Source organism: Neolamprologus brichardi, chromosome 12, assembly GCF_056152115.1.
Source record: "Neolamprologus brichardi isolate AB-2024 chromosome 12, ASM5615211v1, whole genome shotgun sequence".
Classification (NCBI taxonomy): domain Eukaryota; kingdom Metazoa; phylum Chordata; class Actinopteri; order Cichliformes; family Cichlidae; genus Neolamprologus; species Neolamprologus brichardi.
The window spans coordinates 28,974,900-28,988,834 of record NC_142115.1 but is presented as its reverse complement, the minus strand read 5'-3'; the positions used below and the strand labels follow the sequence as shown (position 1 = coordinate 28,988,834).

General features: G+C 39.5%; 1 protein-coding gene across 1 annotated transcript; it reads right to left on the bottom strand.

Moving 5' to 3' along the window:
* Positions 1 to 123: 123 nt before the first annotated feature.
* On the bottom strand, positions 124 to 12,903 carry LOC102778502 (uncharacterized). Its single transcript, XM_087849296.1, has 12 exons — positions 12,764 to 12,903; positions 10,025 to 10,456; positions 4,761 to 4,808; positions 3,749 to 3,792; positions 3,192 to 3,582; positions 2,907 to 2,939; positions 2,705 to 2,755; positions 2,478 to 2,582; positions 1,539 to 1,637; positions 1,314 to 1,427; positions 1,067 to 1,162; positions 124 to 968 (listed from the first exon to the last, which is right to left on the bottom strand). Exons 1-11 carry the CDS (start codon positions 12,806 to 12,808, stop codon positions 1,100 to 1,102), a joined length of 1,425 nt encoding a protein of 474 aa, XP_087705422.1. The 5' UTR covers positions 12,809 to 12,903; the 3' UTR covers positions 124 to 968; positions 1,067 to 1,099.
* Between the last annotated feature and the right edge of the window lie 1,032 nt (positions 12,904 to 13,935).

The following is a 13,935-nucleotide window of genomic DNA, read 5'->3' as shown; positions in this document are numbered from 1 at the left end:
TTAACAATCACAAAATAAAAACCTGTACAGACGTTTTGTTTTTGGAAGACTTTAAAATTGAAGTTCTTGTCAGTCCAGCACTGACTGATTCTTTGATAATAAAGTAAAATGCAGACATCCCAATCAGGTACAGCTTTATTTCAAAGTTTAGGTATGCCCATCAGCAGCCCAACAGCAACCCAATTACATTTCCCCTCCAGAACACAGACTTCAACACGAAACTGTAGCACGTCATGTTGTCTAAATACGATGAATTGCAAATAGGAAAAGGTGAAAAGGAAAAAAAAAAAAAGAATCAGAAACTGACCTCATCCACTCAAAATCTGCCAGTGGCCAGTAAACCTAAAACTGTAACTTCAGGATGTAGTTTTAGCATCACACCAACCTTAGCGCTGGCACTTACTTGAGACAGAGACAGTTCAAGGACAGAGAAAAAGCTGTATGTATATATCACATATGGTGGAAAAATACTACTAAGCAGTAAGTCAGTGATTTTGAAACAAGTAACAAAAAACAACACGTTTTGAAAATGGGTCTAAGGAAAAACTGGAGGTGCATTCTTCAATGCTACAGTATTTACATGCATGTGTGGAAGCAGATGTTCTACAGAGACGGGGACGTGCTGACAAATATCAGATCCTGTCCAGTATGATTTGAGAGAATCATCATCTCTGCAGCACTTCTGCTTCCACTGCTGAAACAAAATCATTGTACGTGGTTTTGGGGGTAAATGCTGTATAAAAGGAGCCACAATATGTTTTATTCTTCTGCTCCCTTGAATGCAGGCATTTTTTGCATGTTGACATCTGGTTTGATGTTATAACAGAAACCAGGGCAGGAAAAGGCACTTCAAAGTGTGGATGTCTCTTCGATTTCCTGGCAGTTCGGTCTTAAGCCTTAAAAAATGAAAAGGTCAGCTGGTTGCCTCCCTGCAAGCTTCGAGTCCTCCAAAAGAAAAACTGGGGACTCTGAAAGAGACACTGAGTCATTTGAAGATCAGAAAGTAAAAATAAAATACAAAAAAATAATAAAAGTCCAGGTTAATGATGTACTTTGAGAGACTTACAAATAAAAAAGATCTGAGCTCTGTGATGTGGCTCTAGCCCTCAATAGAGACCTCTGGAACAATGTGTGCATTCAGCGCCGTCTCCACTGGCACCTCCTGTTGATAGTATTGACAAGACAATGTTACTACTAACATTAAGCTATCGCTCCTCTCTGAATACCTTAGAAAAGCCATACTGGAAATATCTCATTTTTAACTTTAATTCTACTCAGTAAATTTACAATGCTCCTTAAAAAAAAAGTATTACCACTGAACTGAGCTGCACAGACTCCACAGAGATTTCCATCTGACATTCCACATCACGGATTTCTGACTCTGATGCTTCTGACTGCCTGTCCAGACATTTTGACTCTGCGGCATCCTGTAAAGGAAGAGAGAGAGAAAAACGAAGGGAAGTTCCCAAAATATATGCTTTAGAAGACAGCGTTCCATACAAAGCTACAGTATATGAATGTTAAGAAAGTATAATGACCGTATGTTCTGCATGTGCAGCAGCAGGTTCAAACTCAGAAGTCGTCACATCCACGGAGTCTGGTTGGGCACTCAAAGTGTCATTCATGGGTAAAATTTCCTAAATGCCACAGAAGAAGGGTATGTTAGATGGTTAAACAAATTGGGCTTCTGAATGAAACACAGTAAAATCCTCCTGCCCATTCCATTGAACAGACTAGAAAAATTACTTACAATGAAAATAATGCATCAGGATGGAACCAGCTACCCCAGTAATTTAAAACTCAAGTCCAATACACTCCAACTGGGCACAATTTTAAATAAAGGAAGAAAGCATCCTTGTGACATGGTGTTCAAATGTAACAACAGGAACAACGGCAGTTTTTCTGTTTTTATCATGAACATTATACTGCAGGTTTTTGAGCAACTGCTCATAATAATTAACAAAAAAAAACCCCAGAATAATTTTAACGTTTAAAAAAAAATCCTTGTATTATAATTTAATGTATAATTTTAACCATATATTTTTATGTTCTTATTCCTTATTTGTTTAATTCTGTAGTCTCAACGATTTCAAGAAAGACTTAAATCGGACCCTAAATGTCCACAGACTGAAAATCTTGGGCAATTTCATTACCTGGAACTACACTTAATTTAGCATCACTTTATAATAATACTACTACAGTACATAGTGCTCTATAAGCATTTAAATATTTACTACAAGACATTTAAACTGCACTCCAGCAATGAGATTGCTACATATGACGGAGAAACATATCCCCACCTTCTTTACCATAAATTCCACCCAGGATTAGTCTATAAATGTTTGCCTTTCCTTCTTGTGTCAGTCACTTGTAAGCCTCCTTTAATTTCAGTTAATTTATTTGACCTGATTAGCCTTCAGTGATTTTCTGAACCGTTCATATGTACACTGGTAAATTCCTGTTTGCTTAGCTGTCACCTGCTGGACAGCAGCAGACTCAGTGGCAACTTCTACTGCCGAGACGGATTCTGTCACAACAAACTCATCAACTGCTGTGGCATCAATCAGCGTGGCCACAGCATCCTGAATGTCAAAGGAGAACAAGATGAGAGAGAAAACTGTTCTTGTAAAATAATTAAAATAATGGTTTTTAGCATATGAGTAGTACATTTCTGTATTGAGGATTACATTTAAAATCTTTTTACCTCTTTGGGTTTAGCCTCTTGTGCTGTAGCCTCAGGGCTGGTGTCGGGTACCTTGTGAAACACAGGTGCTGATGTCATTGCTATGTCATATATGGAGATTGTACTTTTTTTTCCATGCAAATGCTGCCAAATAATCTAAAACACAAGTAATAAGGGAATTTCTACTTTACTTTTTTATCGACAGAGAGGGAAAAATACTCACTGCAGCAGCCTCCACAGAATCAACAGGAGTGTGCTGATGTAAACAAACAAACAAAAACAAACAAACAGGACAGAGTGTATCTTTAGTCTTTGCTATTAAATTTTGGGAAAAAAATACCTTACCCTTGTGATCATTTGTTCTGCTTATGACAAAACTTTCATTAATATTTAGGCCACATGCTATACAAACAGAAGATGGCTGCAAAATGTGAAAAAGTCAGTGTATTCTTGTAAAGACTAAAAACACAAAAAGAGAGAAGAAGAAAATATTTTCATCAGGTGTCACCTCTGTTTTTATAGCAGTCTCAGAAGGGACTTCGGGTGCATTCTCCTCCGCCAACACCTCTTTCCCATCTTCAGCAGCTGGGGTTGTAGGACTAACAGCCGCTTCAGTCACTCGTTCGCTCTCAGGTACATCTGTGACAACCTCCACCACTGATTCAGCAACAGTCTCTGTAACCACCTTGCCCAGAGGAGGCTCTTCTTCAGCAGAAGCTTGGCCACCGCTAACTGCATCTCCCACTGTTTTTTCAGAGGCTCGTGTCACAGGCTCTGGTACGGCAATATCTTCTGTGACAGCCACCTCCACTTCGACCTCAGTCACAGCACCTTTCTCTGCCAGAGCCTCAGCTTCTTCCGGTCTCTCACATTTATCCTCTGTCTCCATGTGCAAAATCAACACAGAGCACATTAAAAAACATAAAACACGACACCGGAGAGAAGAAACAGTGATTCTTGGTTTTTTTAGTACAGTTCATACAGAACAAAAGTACATTTTCTTAAAATATACCATCATTCTTGTCGTTACGATGATGCAATTTTAATGTCAAGACATGTTTTACCTCCTGAGTCTCAGTTTTTATGATCGCAGAATCAACTGTGTGAATCTGGAAAGGAACCAAGAAAAGGACACTTAACAGCCAACTTTCATTATGAATGACTGACAACTAAATTAATCAGAACACGGTTAAAGGTTAAATCTATCACATTTATCTTCAATTCAAATGAATAGTTACAACTGCAGTGTGTATGATATATAAAAAGCCCTAATAACTGTCATTTTGGGTTGTTTTGATTCCCATTTTCTCATTTCTCAATTCATTTATATCGTTCGTATATTAAGCTGTTTGCAGATCAATGAAACTGTAAAGAAAAATATGATTCTTTTCTCTGAAAACTTTTGGAGTTCTTGAGCCAGATTGTGATCTGAGTGCTTGCATAAGAGGAAATTGTCCTGAGGGAAAACGCGTAGCTGCTATTTATTCGATGTGAGGCTTAAGTCACAGGAGTTTTCAACACCTTTCTGTTGAAAGAATTGTTTCTTGTTCAGTGACTGCTGCTATGAACTTGTAAAATATGAGTGGAAACTGTGCGTCAGGCTGTTTTTATGCATGTCATCATTTCTGCAACTGTTTAGGTGTCAGCAAAACCAGCACATACACAGATCTATGTGTCTGTAAAATGTAAACTTTGTATTTAATCTATGCATTTTACTTTTTAAACTATAAATTTTTGCAACTAATTAACAAAACCAGTGTGCTTTATTTGTCTATTAAAAGTTGACAGAGCATGTTTGTGTGAAAAACGCCTCCAGGGGGACCTGTAACGTAAGAATTCCATTTCCAGCATGTGCCAATGCTTTTTGCTCCCACTGAAGAAAAATGTTCCATAGTATCTACATAAGCAGCTCAAAAATCAAAGTCTAGCTCACTTGTAAATCATCAAGTTCAGCTTTTGTTCAACTGTTACACGATTAGTCTGCTTCTGGCTTAGCCTAAAGATACAACACACTAGTGTTTGGTTTAAATGGAGACAAAAGAGGGTGTATGTGAATAAAAATACACATTTGATTTACCTCAGTTTCAGAGGCAGCAACCACTGGAGCCTCAGATGAGGGTGTGACCTATGAGCACAAGAGGTTAAAGAGTGTATTCACAAGTTAGCAAAACATGAAAATACACATGCTTCATCCAACAAAACAGAGTGTAGATGGAAAAAAGAACATAACCTGAAAAAAGGCACTCTGGGATACGTTAACAAGTGTATCAGGCAGTTAAAAATATGTGCCTCTTGTTGCACTGGAGCCAGTATTGACTTTTTAAAGGTTGAGCTTTGGGTGGGGCACACACCCATACGCAGCAGTACTAAAAATGTGCCCCGAGCCAAATAATCTTCTATAAAACGGTTCATGTGGCAGATCTGTAGCTGTGATGAGCCTGAGGATAAACTGCAGCTCGAGTCTTTTCTGTATCCAAAAATGGAAATATTTACCAAAATTAGAAGTGGAATTTGGACTGGCTTTCTAAACAAACACAAATATACGCACTCCCCTTACACTTTGTGTGAGCATAGCTGTAGCTGGGCAATTACAGGGGTATTACAACCCAATGCCATGAAAAGCAGTTATTCCCTCTTTTTGCTTCCCTCTGTATAATCCTGCAACAGAAAACACATTCACATCATGAAATCTGTGTTCTCCCTCAAATCCTTTCAATACAAAACTACTAAAAATTTAAATATTAAAAATGTTTGGTTCCATCTTTTTATTATAAACTACATACTGTGAACATGTTGCCACTGGAAAAACAATCAGATATTTTTAATACTGAAATGTGTTTGAATGATTACATGTTTACCAGAATACAATAAATGTCTTGCAGTTTACACTGATTTGCAACCATTTATTATTCACATCACAATATTGTTAGTATTACTCATAGGCGCGGTTATTTCCCAGACAATGATTTACCAAACAGCTCACATAGTGATAGAATTCATCCATATTTTTCCATCTTGCAGCCATGCTGCCAATGGCCAGTGGCACACCAACTGTGCAACCAAGTGTGTTGAGCTATAGTGACAATCACAGAGAGTGGCATATAAATATTTTAAATCTTCATAGTCTGACTCAATTATTTAGTCTGTCTTGTGCCAGTTCTTCTTCAATATAGGGCAAAGTCTACTGCAGGCTGCTAATCAGCAATATGAGTGGTTTTTTTTTTTGTCCAGAATCACTCAAACTGATCTATTTGGACGTTGAGTGACACACGACAACCTGATAACATTCAAAGATATCTTACTACCGCCACGTTTTTCTTCATCCTCCAGGTACTGTCATTTCTTTAACTTTAAAAAAAAATTATTTCATTAAAAAATAATTTTGTACATTTTACATTGCTAAGTTATGTCCTTCAAGAAACAGATGCATGCTCATGAACTCTGAATGTATCTATTGAAAATACAAGGGAACTGGCACTGGTTTTTGGAGGTCGCCATGTTGCCCCGCCCCATATGGACATCGTGTTTCCGTCTAATTTATATATGTGGCTAGAGACTGGCCACATATGTCGTACGTCGTACTGGCCACTTCAGACTCAAGATATGAAGAATCGTACCTATCTTTTACCGCCTTAGAAGGGGTCCCCTCCACCAAAGAAGCGACAAGATGACCTGCATAAAATGTCACACTTCTTTCCCATCTCAAGCCTCATGTCCTGAACTGGCCAGCACTAAAAAACGCTCAAAAATGTGCATTTTTATGTGTGCAGATATTATAATTACTTATTGTCAGCAGATTAGACGTGTGACCCTACTGTCTTTGGACACCTGACAATAAGCCAGGTAAACAACAACAGCAGCTGGTTGTAGACCAATATTATCCAAGTAATGTCCAACAACAAGTCCAACAATCATAGATCCACTTCAAACAAAATTCCACTAACAGCGGCAAAATACAGCAATGCTAACGAACAGAGAAGTTCATGTTCATGCTAACTCACCTCAGAATAATCCTTTACAGCCTCCTCCACAGTAAACAGACATAGGCACCAGCAGAGGTAAACAGGGAACTGACAGCCTATGCTCACTACAGAGTTGTTTGCCCTACAGTGGCTACCATAGCTAGGATTATGCATTTGAACTGGGAGAGGTAAGAAAACAGAATTCAGATGACTCCAGTCTCCATTTTACTGACATCTAGTTGTGAGATTTTGAACACAGTAACTTTAACATTTTTTTTTTTTTTTTATCAACCTCTGATAGATTATCAACCTAGCCTCTGAGGAAAGAAAGCAGTGGTTACACAGTGTCTATACACGCCGAACAATTTCTTCCAGCACCAAAACAGCAAGTACTAAATGGATTTGCACAAAGATCAAATTCAACAGTCTTTCTAAATCAATTAGAAATGATTCATAAGAGATAATTTTTTATTTTTTGGAACTGTGAACTATGCAAAACATCACTAGTGATGGAATGAAAACATGAAGTTAGAATTGAGCATAATAGGTCCATTTACAGGGGATGGGACATTTGTATGTACAATATTTTCTTCATTTTAAAGGTCAAACTACACACATATACAGACACACTTCAAACAGACAAATTTCCTCCCAGCATTGAATTAAATATTTAGTATTCTCCAGCTCTCAGCCCACCCAGCAAAGAATCAATTAGACACGGAACATGTAAAGGTTCAAATCACACGAGTTCATAAGGGATCATAGCCTGACACAGAATACTAACAGAAGTCAGGAGAAGCAGCATGCAGAAAGGAAAGGAAAGAAAATGAGAAGGAGAATAGACAAGGCAGAAGAGGGTGAGAAATAGTCATAAAGAAAGTGGTGGGAGGGTAGAAAGTGTAGAGGCAGAGCAGATTTATGAGGAAAAGAGGGGTAGCAGATTGGACAGGAGAGGAGTGGAAGAACATGGGAGAGGAACCAGGTACAAAATGTTCAGCCTACACAGAGGGTGAGTTGCACTGACGGTTGCTTCAGGCCACAAAAATGTAAATGCACTCAGTGAGTCTGTAGAATCCGCTGTGAGTTTATACTTTCTGCAGCCACATCCAGAGGTGGTGGGGCGCCTCTTGGGCCCGAGGGGCACATGAGTTAAAGCCCCATTAAACCTCTTGGTCAGTCAGCTGACCAACTGTCACCATCTGTGGACTTGTGATGTTACAGATAAAAGTCACAGTTTTAACAGTGCAAGTGCAAAAGTTGTCTGCGAACAAACGTTGATAAATCTCAACAGAATAACTTGCAAATTGTCTCAAAATTAAGAAAAGTTCATAATATAGACATTAAATATTACATTATTAGAATGACAGTCAATGATGATACATTTAAAATTTTGCATAAATGTCCAGTTTTTGTTATCTGACCTGAATCTGGCAGTGAAGCAATAAGGGTTAGAAAGTGGGATTATTTGGACCTGCACACAGATCAACTAGAAGTGAGTGGCATGGTGAATGAAAGCAAAGTCCTGAGACAGTAGAAATGACCACAGCACTACAGTATGACTACACAATGGCAGGCAGTCATTCTATAGAGATGTCTGTATGCTGCCTGTAAGGTTCAGTGGGCATAACCCATAGAGGGTTTACAAATAGAACTCCTAACTGAATGGCACAAGTGAAGTGAATAAGATGGACCCACTGGAAAACTGGGAAGCAGTGTAACACTGAGTGAAGTCTTAACAAAAGGCCATGCTATAAATACTGTAGCACTGCCTCTCTCCTCTTATTTTAGGCTAGGCACACATGTGAGCATATACATGTACACCATTGGTTGTTGTCTATCCAGACATTTTTTTTAAACTGCTTATCTAACTAGGGTAGAGTAGGGCTGAAATCTAGCCCGGTTAATACTGGGGAAAAAGGTTTTGTTCAGTTGCTGGAAGAGAAGCCGCACAGATTTGCGCGCATGTGCAATTTACTGACTAAAACAGAACATCCTGGTCACAAAACATGTGCAAGATGGCTACAAGGCACAAAGCTCAACTTACAATTTAAAACTGCAAATAGTAAATTATAGATGAGGTAGAAACAATGTTGAGAAAACATTACTGCATAGAGGAAAACCGCAGAAAAAATTGCAACTATTTAAAATTAACTGACAACAGCCATCCATTTCTTTACAAAGAACACATGAACACATGTAAGCTTTTTAATTGTATCCACAACCTTCTCTGACTCAAAACCACATTATGTGATGGCAAAGGTAAAACGAATGCGCACGATGTAACGTTTGAAAGATTTTCTCACAACACGATAGTAACCGAAAATAAGTAACTGATAACAAACTCAATATCTGTGATAACAAATAAGCCTGTTCAAAAAACAACAACAACAAAAAGCGTGCATGCTCAGAGTCACTATTTTGTTTTAGTGTAGGTGATAATAGCCATTTAAAAAGTTGTTCCCAGCGTGCCACCGATGATTCTTTCAGTCTCTCTCCTACTTTCCACCTTTTTGCTAAATAGAACATGTTGTTCCCTTCGCTTCACTACCTTCAACAATTCCAGCTCCCTTTTCCCATAAGGCCCCAAACACAGCAAATACTATTTGACCTGGCAACAACAGAGAAATAGAGAGAAACCATCTACAAAAACAGCCTGTTTCCATATAATCTCATACAAACAATATGTAATTTTGATCCCACTGGCATTCATTTAAAGGAAGCATTCATTCACCTATGAGTGGACCTCATTCACTCATATGTCCATAGAACTATATTTCTGACGAAACGTGCACACTGGTAAATTTGATTCTTTCTGCAACTTACCAGGCTTGTAGAAGATGTTGACAGTTGCTTATTGCTAAAGCCCCATTCACTCGGGCCTAGAGATTGGTCAGCAACTCCCAGACAACTGCTGGCCAGTAGGGAAATCTGTGTGTTCTGCAACCAGTTGGCAAATGGTTGCTGGCAATGGCAAAGAGGTATATGGTGCTCGACCAAGATTGTTTTAGTCCCTAGCAGATTGTCAAAGCTACTAGCAGTGTGCATGGATAACGATCACTTGTTTGTAAACTACTCACCAAGTAGTAGTGAAATACAACCCATTCACCTTTATAGTAAACGTTTTAGAATTAGCAACTTCCAGAAATCACTTTCCAGGTCGTTAAACACAAATTTAACCAAAAAAAAAAAAAAAGATCAATCTTTCCCTAAGGTGGGATAGCTGCAGAAGCTGAGGCAGTGATCCCCATGCCGGGTGAAACATTAGAACTGTTGACTCTGGTATGTGAAATGTTGGAAATATTCGTAGACATGATTTAAGTTTAGATTTCTGCATACAGAGGCACATGGGAGACTTATGGCTGCGATATCTGTTTCTTACCTCAGTTATTGGTTCTGTTTCAGGAATCTTGGGTTCAGGCTCTTGCACTACATTAGCTTCAACTGTAGAGGGCTTCACTGGTGGAGTCTCAACAGCTCGTGCTTCTACAGTGACAGGTGTTGGGACTTCAATCTCAGCTGTCGCTGGAGTCTGCTCCAACAGCACAACCTCAGACTCTGGCGCCTGTACTTCATCTGGAATGGGCTTTGCAACAGGTTCTGCTTTTGGTTCTAGTTTGGGAGTTTCTACAGTAGGAACAGCAGCAGGAATGGACCGTGAGATCTTTTCTGGAGCTGGAGCTGGAGGCGGAGGTGGAGCTTTAGCTGCTTTTTTTGTGGTTCCTGCAGGGGGTGCACTCACTGCAATCCCCCGGCTGGCTTTCACCGGTGGATTGGCGGCATGTTGTTCTTCAAGTGCTCTTCTCTGGGCTTGCTGCAAGGCAGGAAAGACACAATGACATCTGATTACCGTTCTGATAGTAGTATGAGAGGCATTATTTAAGTTTTTGGGCATACAGTTATCTTAACCCTGACATGTAGTTGGCTCATGATAACATGAACTGATATTTTCTTTTAAAAAAAGTGATATTTGGAGAATACAAAGTTTGCAAACATTTGCCTTTCCAAACAAAACAAAAGTGACACTTCATTTATAATGGCTTCAAAGACATGTTCAGTATGTAAAACAAAGTAATAAAAGATAAAAGTGAAATACAAAGAAAGGCAAATGACAGTGTATGAGGTATGGATGTTCTTGAGGCTTTATCGTGTTCAGATACTGATGTTATTGTCAGTTTAGCACCCAGGAATACCAGGCATGCCATACCAGCCACGTCCAACATATTTTTCAGCTTTGGACAAAACCCCCTCAGGCTTTGATGGAGGTTTTAGTAGTACAGACCACTAGAGGGAGGGGGAAACTGGGAGTAGACACAGCAAAGCTAGTTAGATAATGGGAGCTAATTAGTTGAATCAGACCGGTCCTGACAGGTTTGGTGAAGCGGGAACGGAAACCGTGCGAGTCAGCAGCACTGATGGGTGCCCCGCAGGCCAGACAGTGGGGCTAATCACATCATAATCAGGTTATAATCAGGTTACAATCACTCCCTGAAAATGCTTTTGTTAGGCTGAAGGCCAGTAAGGTATTCGCAGTGCTGCACCCATGCTGTAAGCCAAAAGCTCATGTGTGTGAAAGCGCATATATCTCTGAGTATCTAGCTAGACACAGTCAAAACAACATAAATCACCTGTAAACATCCTTATGACACAGTAATACATTGTTTCCAATGATAAAAAGTTTTAACCATATTTCTCAGACTTTGTGAAACTGACACACATATGTACACATACAAAGGCATATGTGACCTGAGTATCATTCAGCTATATGTCTGAAAGTTCTAAAAACACATTCGCTTCCTGTGCTCTGATACCTCTGAGGTAAACCAATGATAAAATTGAATTGTGAATGACTTTAAGGGTCATTTTCATCTGTCACTGCCAGACTGTGGAAGAATGAGAGAGACAGAGTCCACTCTGGCTAAAGTGGGGCAAGACATTCCTTCAGTCAACACATTACCAAATACAGATGTGTGGTGTTCAGAGTCATGCACTGGTCAGCCAGCCAGAAGCTTAAGTTTGGTGGGGGTTAGGGGCAGAGGCAATGAGGAAGGATGCCAGAAGAAGTCTGCACTGAAAAGGCTTACCAGAGCTGGATGACTGGGCTTCAACAGTGGATCAGTGCATGCTTTTATTTTTTAGTTGTTGTTTTTTTATATTAATATATATTGTTAATGATTAAACATATGCTAAAGAACAGTATTGGGTTATGGAGTATGGCGTTATGGAGATACGTGTGTGATTTTCTCATTGATCTCCCCCCACACCCACCCCTCCAACACACACACACACACACACACCACACACCTTTTCTGCCACACCCCTTTTCCTCTGGGCACTGAATGTTGAAAAGTTACATGTCTCCAGGCATTCGGCTGAATTAGCGTACAACTGGCAAAGCGCATTCATCATACTGAATTATAAAGAGCAGCACTGTATTGTGTACTGCACTGCATTGTGTGGCCTACTGTATTTTTGGTCCAGAACATGAAAAACAGGCAAGTGGTCATTTCGTAGTATATTTAAAAAAATACTAGAAAATGGAACTTATCGCATTTTATGATAAGAAATTCAAGATGTGCACAAACGTTTAATCTCTACCCGTAACCATTTAACAGAGCGCACCGAGAACATCCATGGCGCACAGGAGCTGAGCACAAAATTAACAATTTCTCTGTCTCCTTCTTCTAATATAGAAACCAGGAGCACGCTCGTTAAAATTAAAAATAGGTGTGAAATTTATACGTTATTTATTTAGGTCCAGTTTTGGTACCTTTTTGGTACGGTCTTTTGTCGTTGCCAGATTTTACGCACGGGTTACGGAGCGTCTGAGAGAAGCAACGACAAAGTGGAAATCTGCCAAACAATCACCAAACTGACTTAAGTATAACAAAAATAAAATCATGCGCAAAAAAGGAAAGAAAATGTAAACGAAATTTGTTTTACAATTTAAGCACTCGCTTCATTCATTTTTTTCACAGAGGCACAAACGCGTATTTTACATTTAAATCCATGTTTTTGCAGATCATTATTTTACAGTGAATTGAACAAAGAAATCCCATAATACTCTATACTTCATTTAAGAATAAACGCCTGACGGAAAAGTGCGCATGCCACCACTTACCACCCTTCTCATACGACGCTTGTTCTTCTTTCTCTTGCTGGGCATTTTGGTGCGCGCTGAGGAGAACGAGGATAAATCAAAGAAATGGAACAAGCAGAGAGGCAGAGTGAACAAAGTGGATGTTTATAAAGCCGACTGTCTTTCTGTTACCTCTGTACCGAACCTATAGGAGGACTTGGATGAAAGATAGGGGCGTGGAGAAAGAAAGAGAGAGGAGAGAGAGAGCGCGCGCGCGCACGAGAGCTCAGTCAGTTGTTTGTATTGGAGTTGGTCTGCCTAGCTGGATGTCGAGTTCTGTTATGTAACCACTCCATCAAAGCAGAGAGAGAGAGAGGTGCGAGGTTGTGTGGTGCCACACCCCCTCCTCTCGATTTGTTAGAAATACTTTGACGCAAATGGGAACACCGACGCACTTGATCTATAGTTTTCTGTCCTGTGAGACTTTTAATGTGTCGCTTCTGGAACAGAACATAAACATAAAAAGAACATAAAACACGCAACCATTATAACCTAAAAGCCATATTTGTTGAGAGAACAACCACAAGAGGAAAATACAGTCAGGCTTGTGCAGAAAACAGTGAAAACAGCCTCTGTCAGTCTTTTTTTTGAATACATTAAAATCATGAAGCCAAATAATAGTGTTCATTGTGCTCGTTTTTCATGCAGAGAATAAAGAGAAACAAAGCTTGTACATGTGTCTATGCCCACCGCCCCCCTGGTCCCTGCATCAGTTGTGAGAACCCATTGTTTCCAGTTCCTTGTGTAGCGTTGTGCCAGTTATTGTCCAATTTAAGTAAATGCATAAGTTCCATAAACAAATTTTATACTTCCCGTATGTTTTACACTGATATGGATGTTTGCGTTCAGTTTTCTTATCTGAGAACGATTTTAGTGTTTGGCCGATGCTAATAAACTGAAATAGCAATTTGACAGCATACACTGTGGCAGTTTTTGCTGAAGCCTTGCTGCTTGAGTTACTCCTCAACAATGTGCAGAAGAGTGCAAAAGAACAACAGGCAAAAAATTATTGTATTGCCAGAAGCATGCCTATGCTAATATTTCCATTCAAGTTGCTATAGCTCTGGAAAACCTCAGTCAGTAAATTACTGAGGTGGATTTTCTCGACCTTTGAACAGGAACCACCAACCAAGTCACCAAACAGTCACCAAATC

Bases quoted from the DNA above. Each gene is read 5' to 3' on its own strand.
- LOC102778502 (XM_087849296.1), bottom strand. From the start codon at position 12,808: ATGCCCAGCAAGAGAAAGAAGAACAAGCGTCGTATGAGAAGGGTG. The intron at 10,457-12,763 runs GTAAGTGGTGGC...CCTGCCTTGCAG, and splicing joins AGCGTCGTATGAGAAGGGTG to CAAGCCCAGAGAAGAGCACT. The intron at 1,163-1,313 runs GTAATACTTTTT...TACTATCAACAG, and splicing joins CTGTGCAGCTCAGTTCAGTG to GAGGTGCCAGTGGAGACGGC.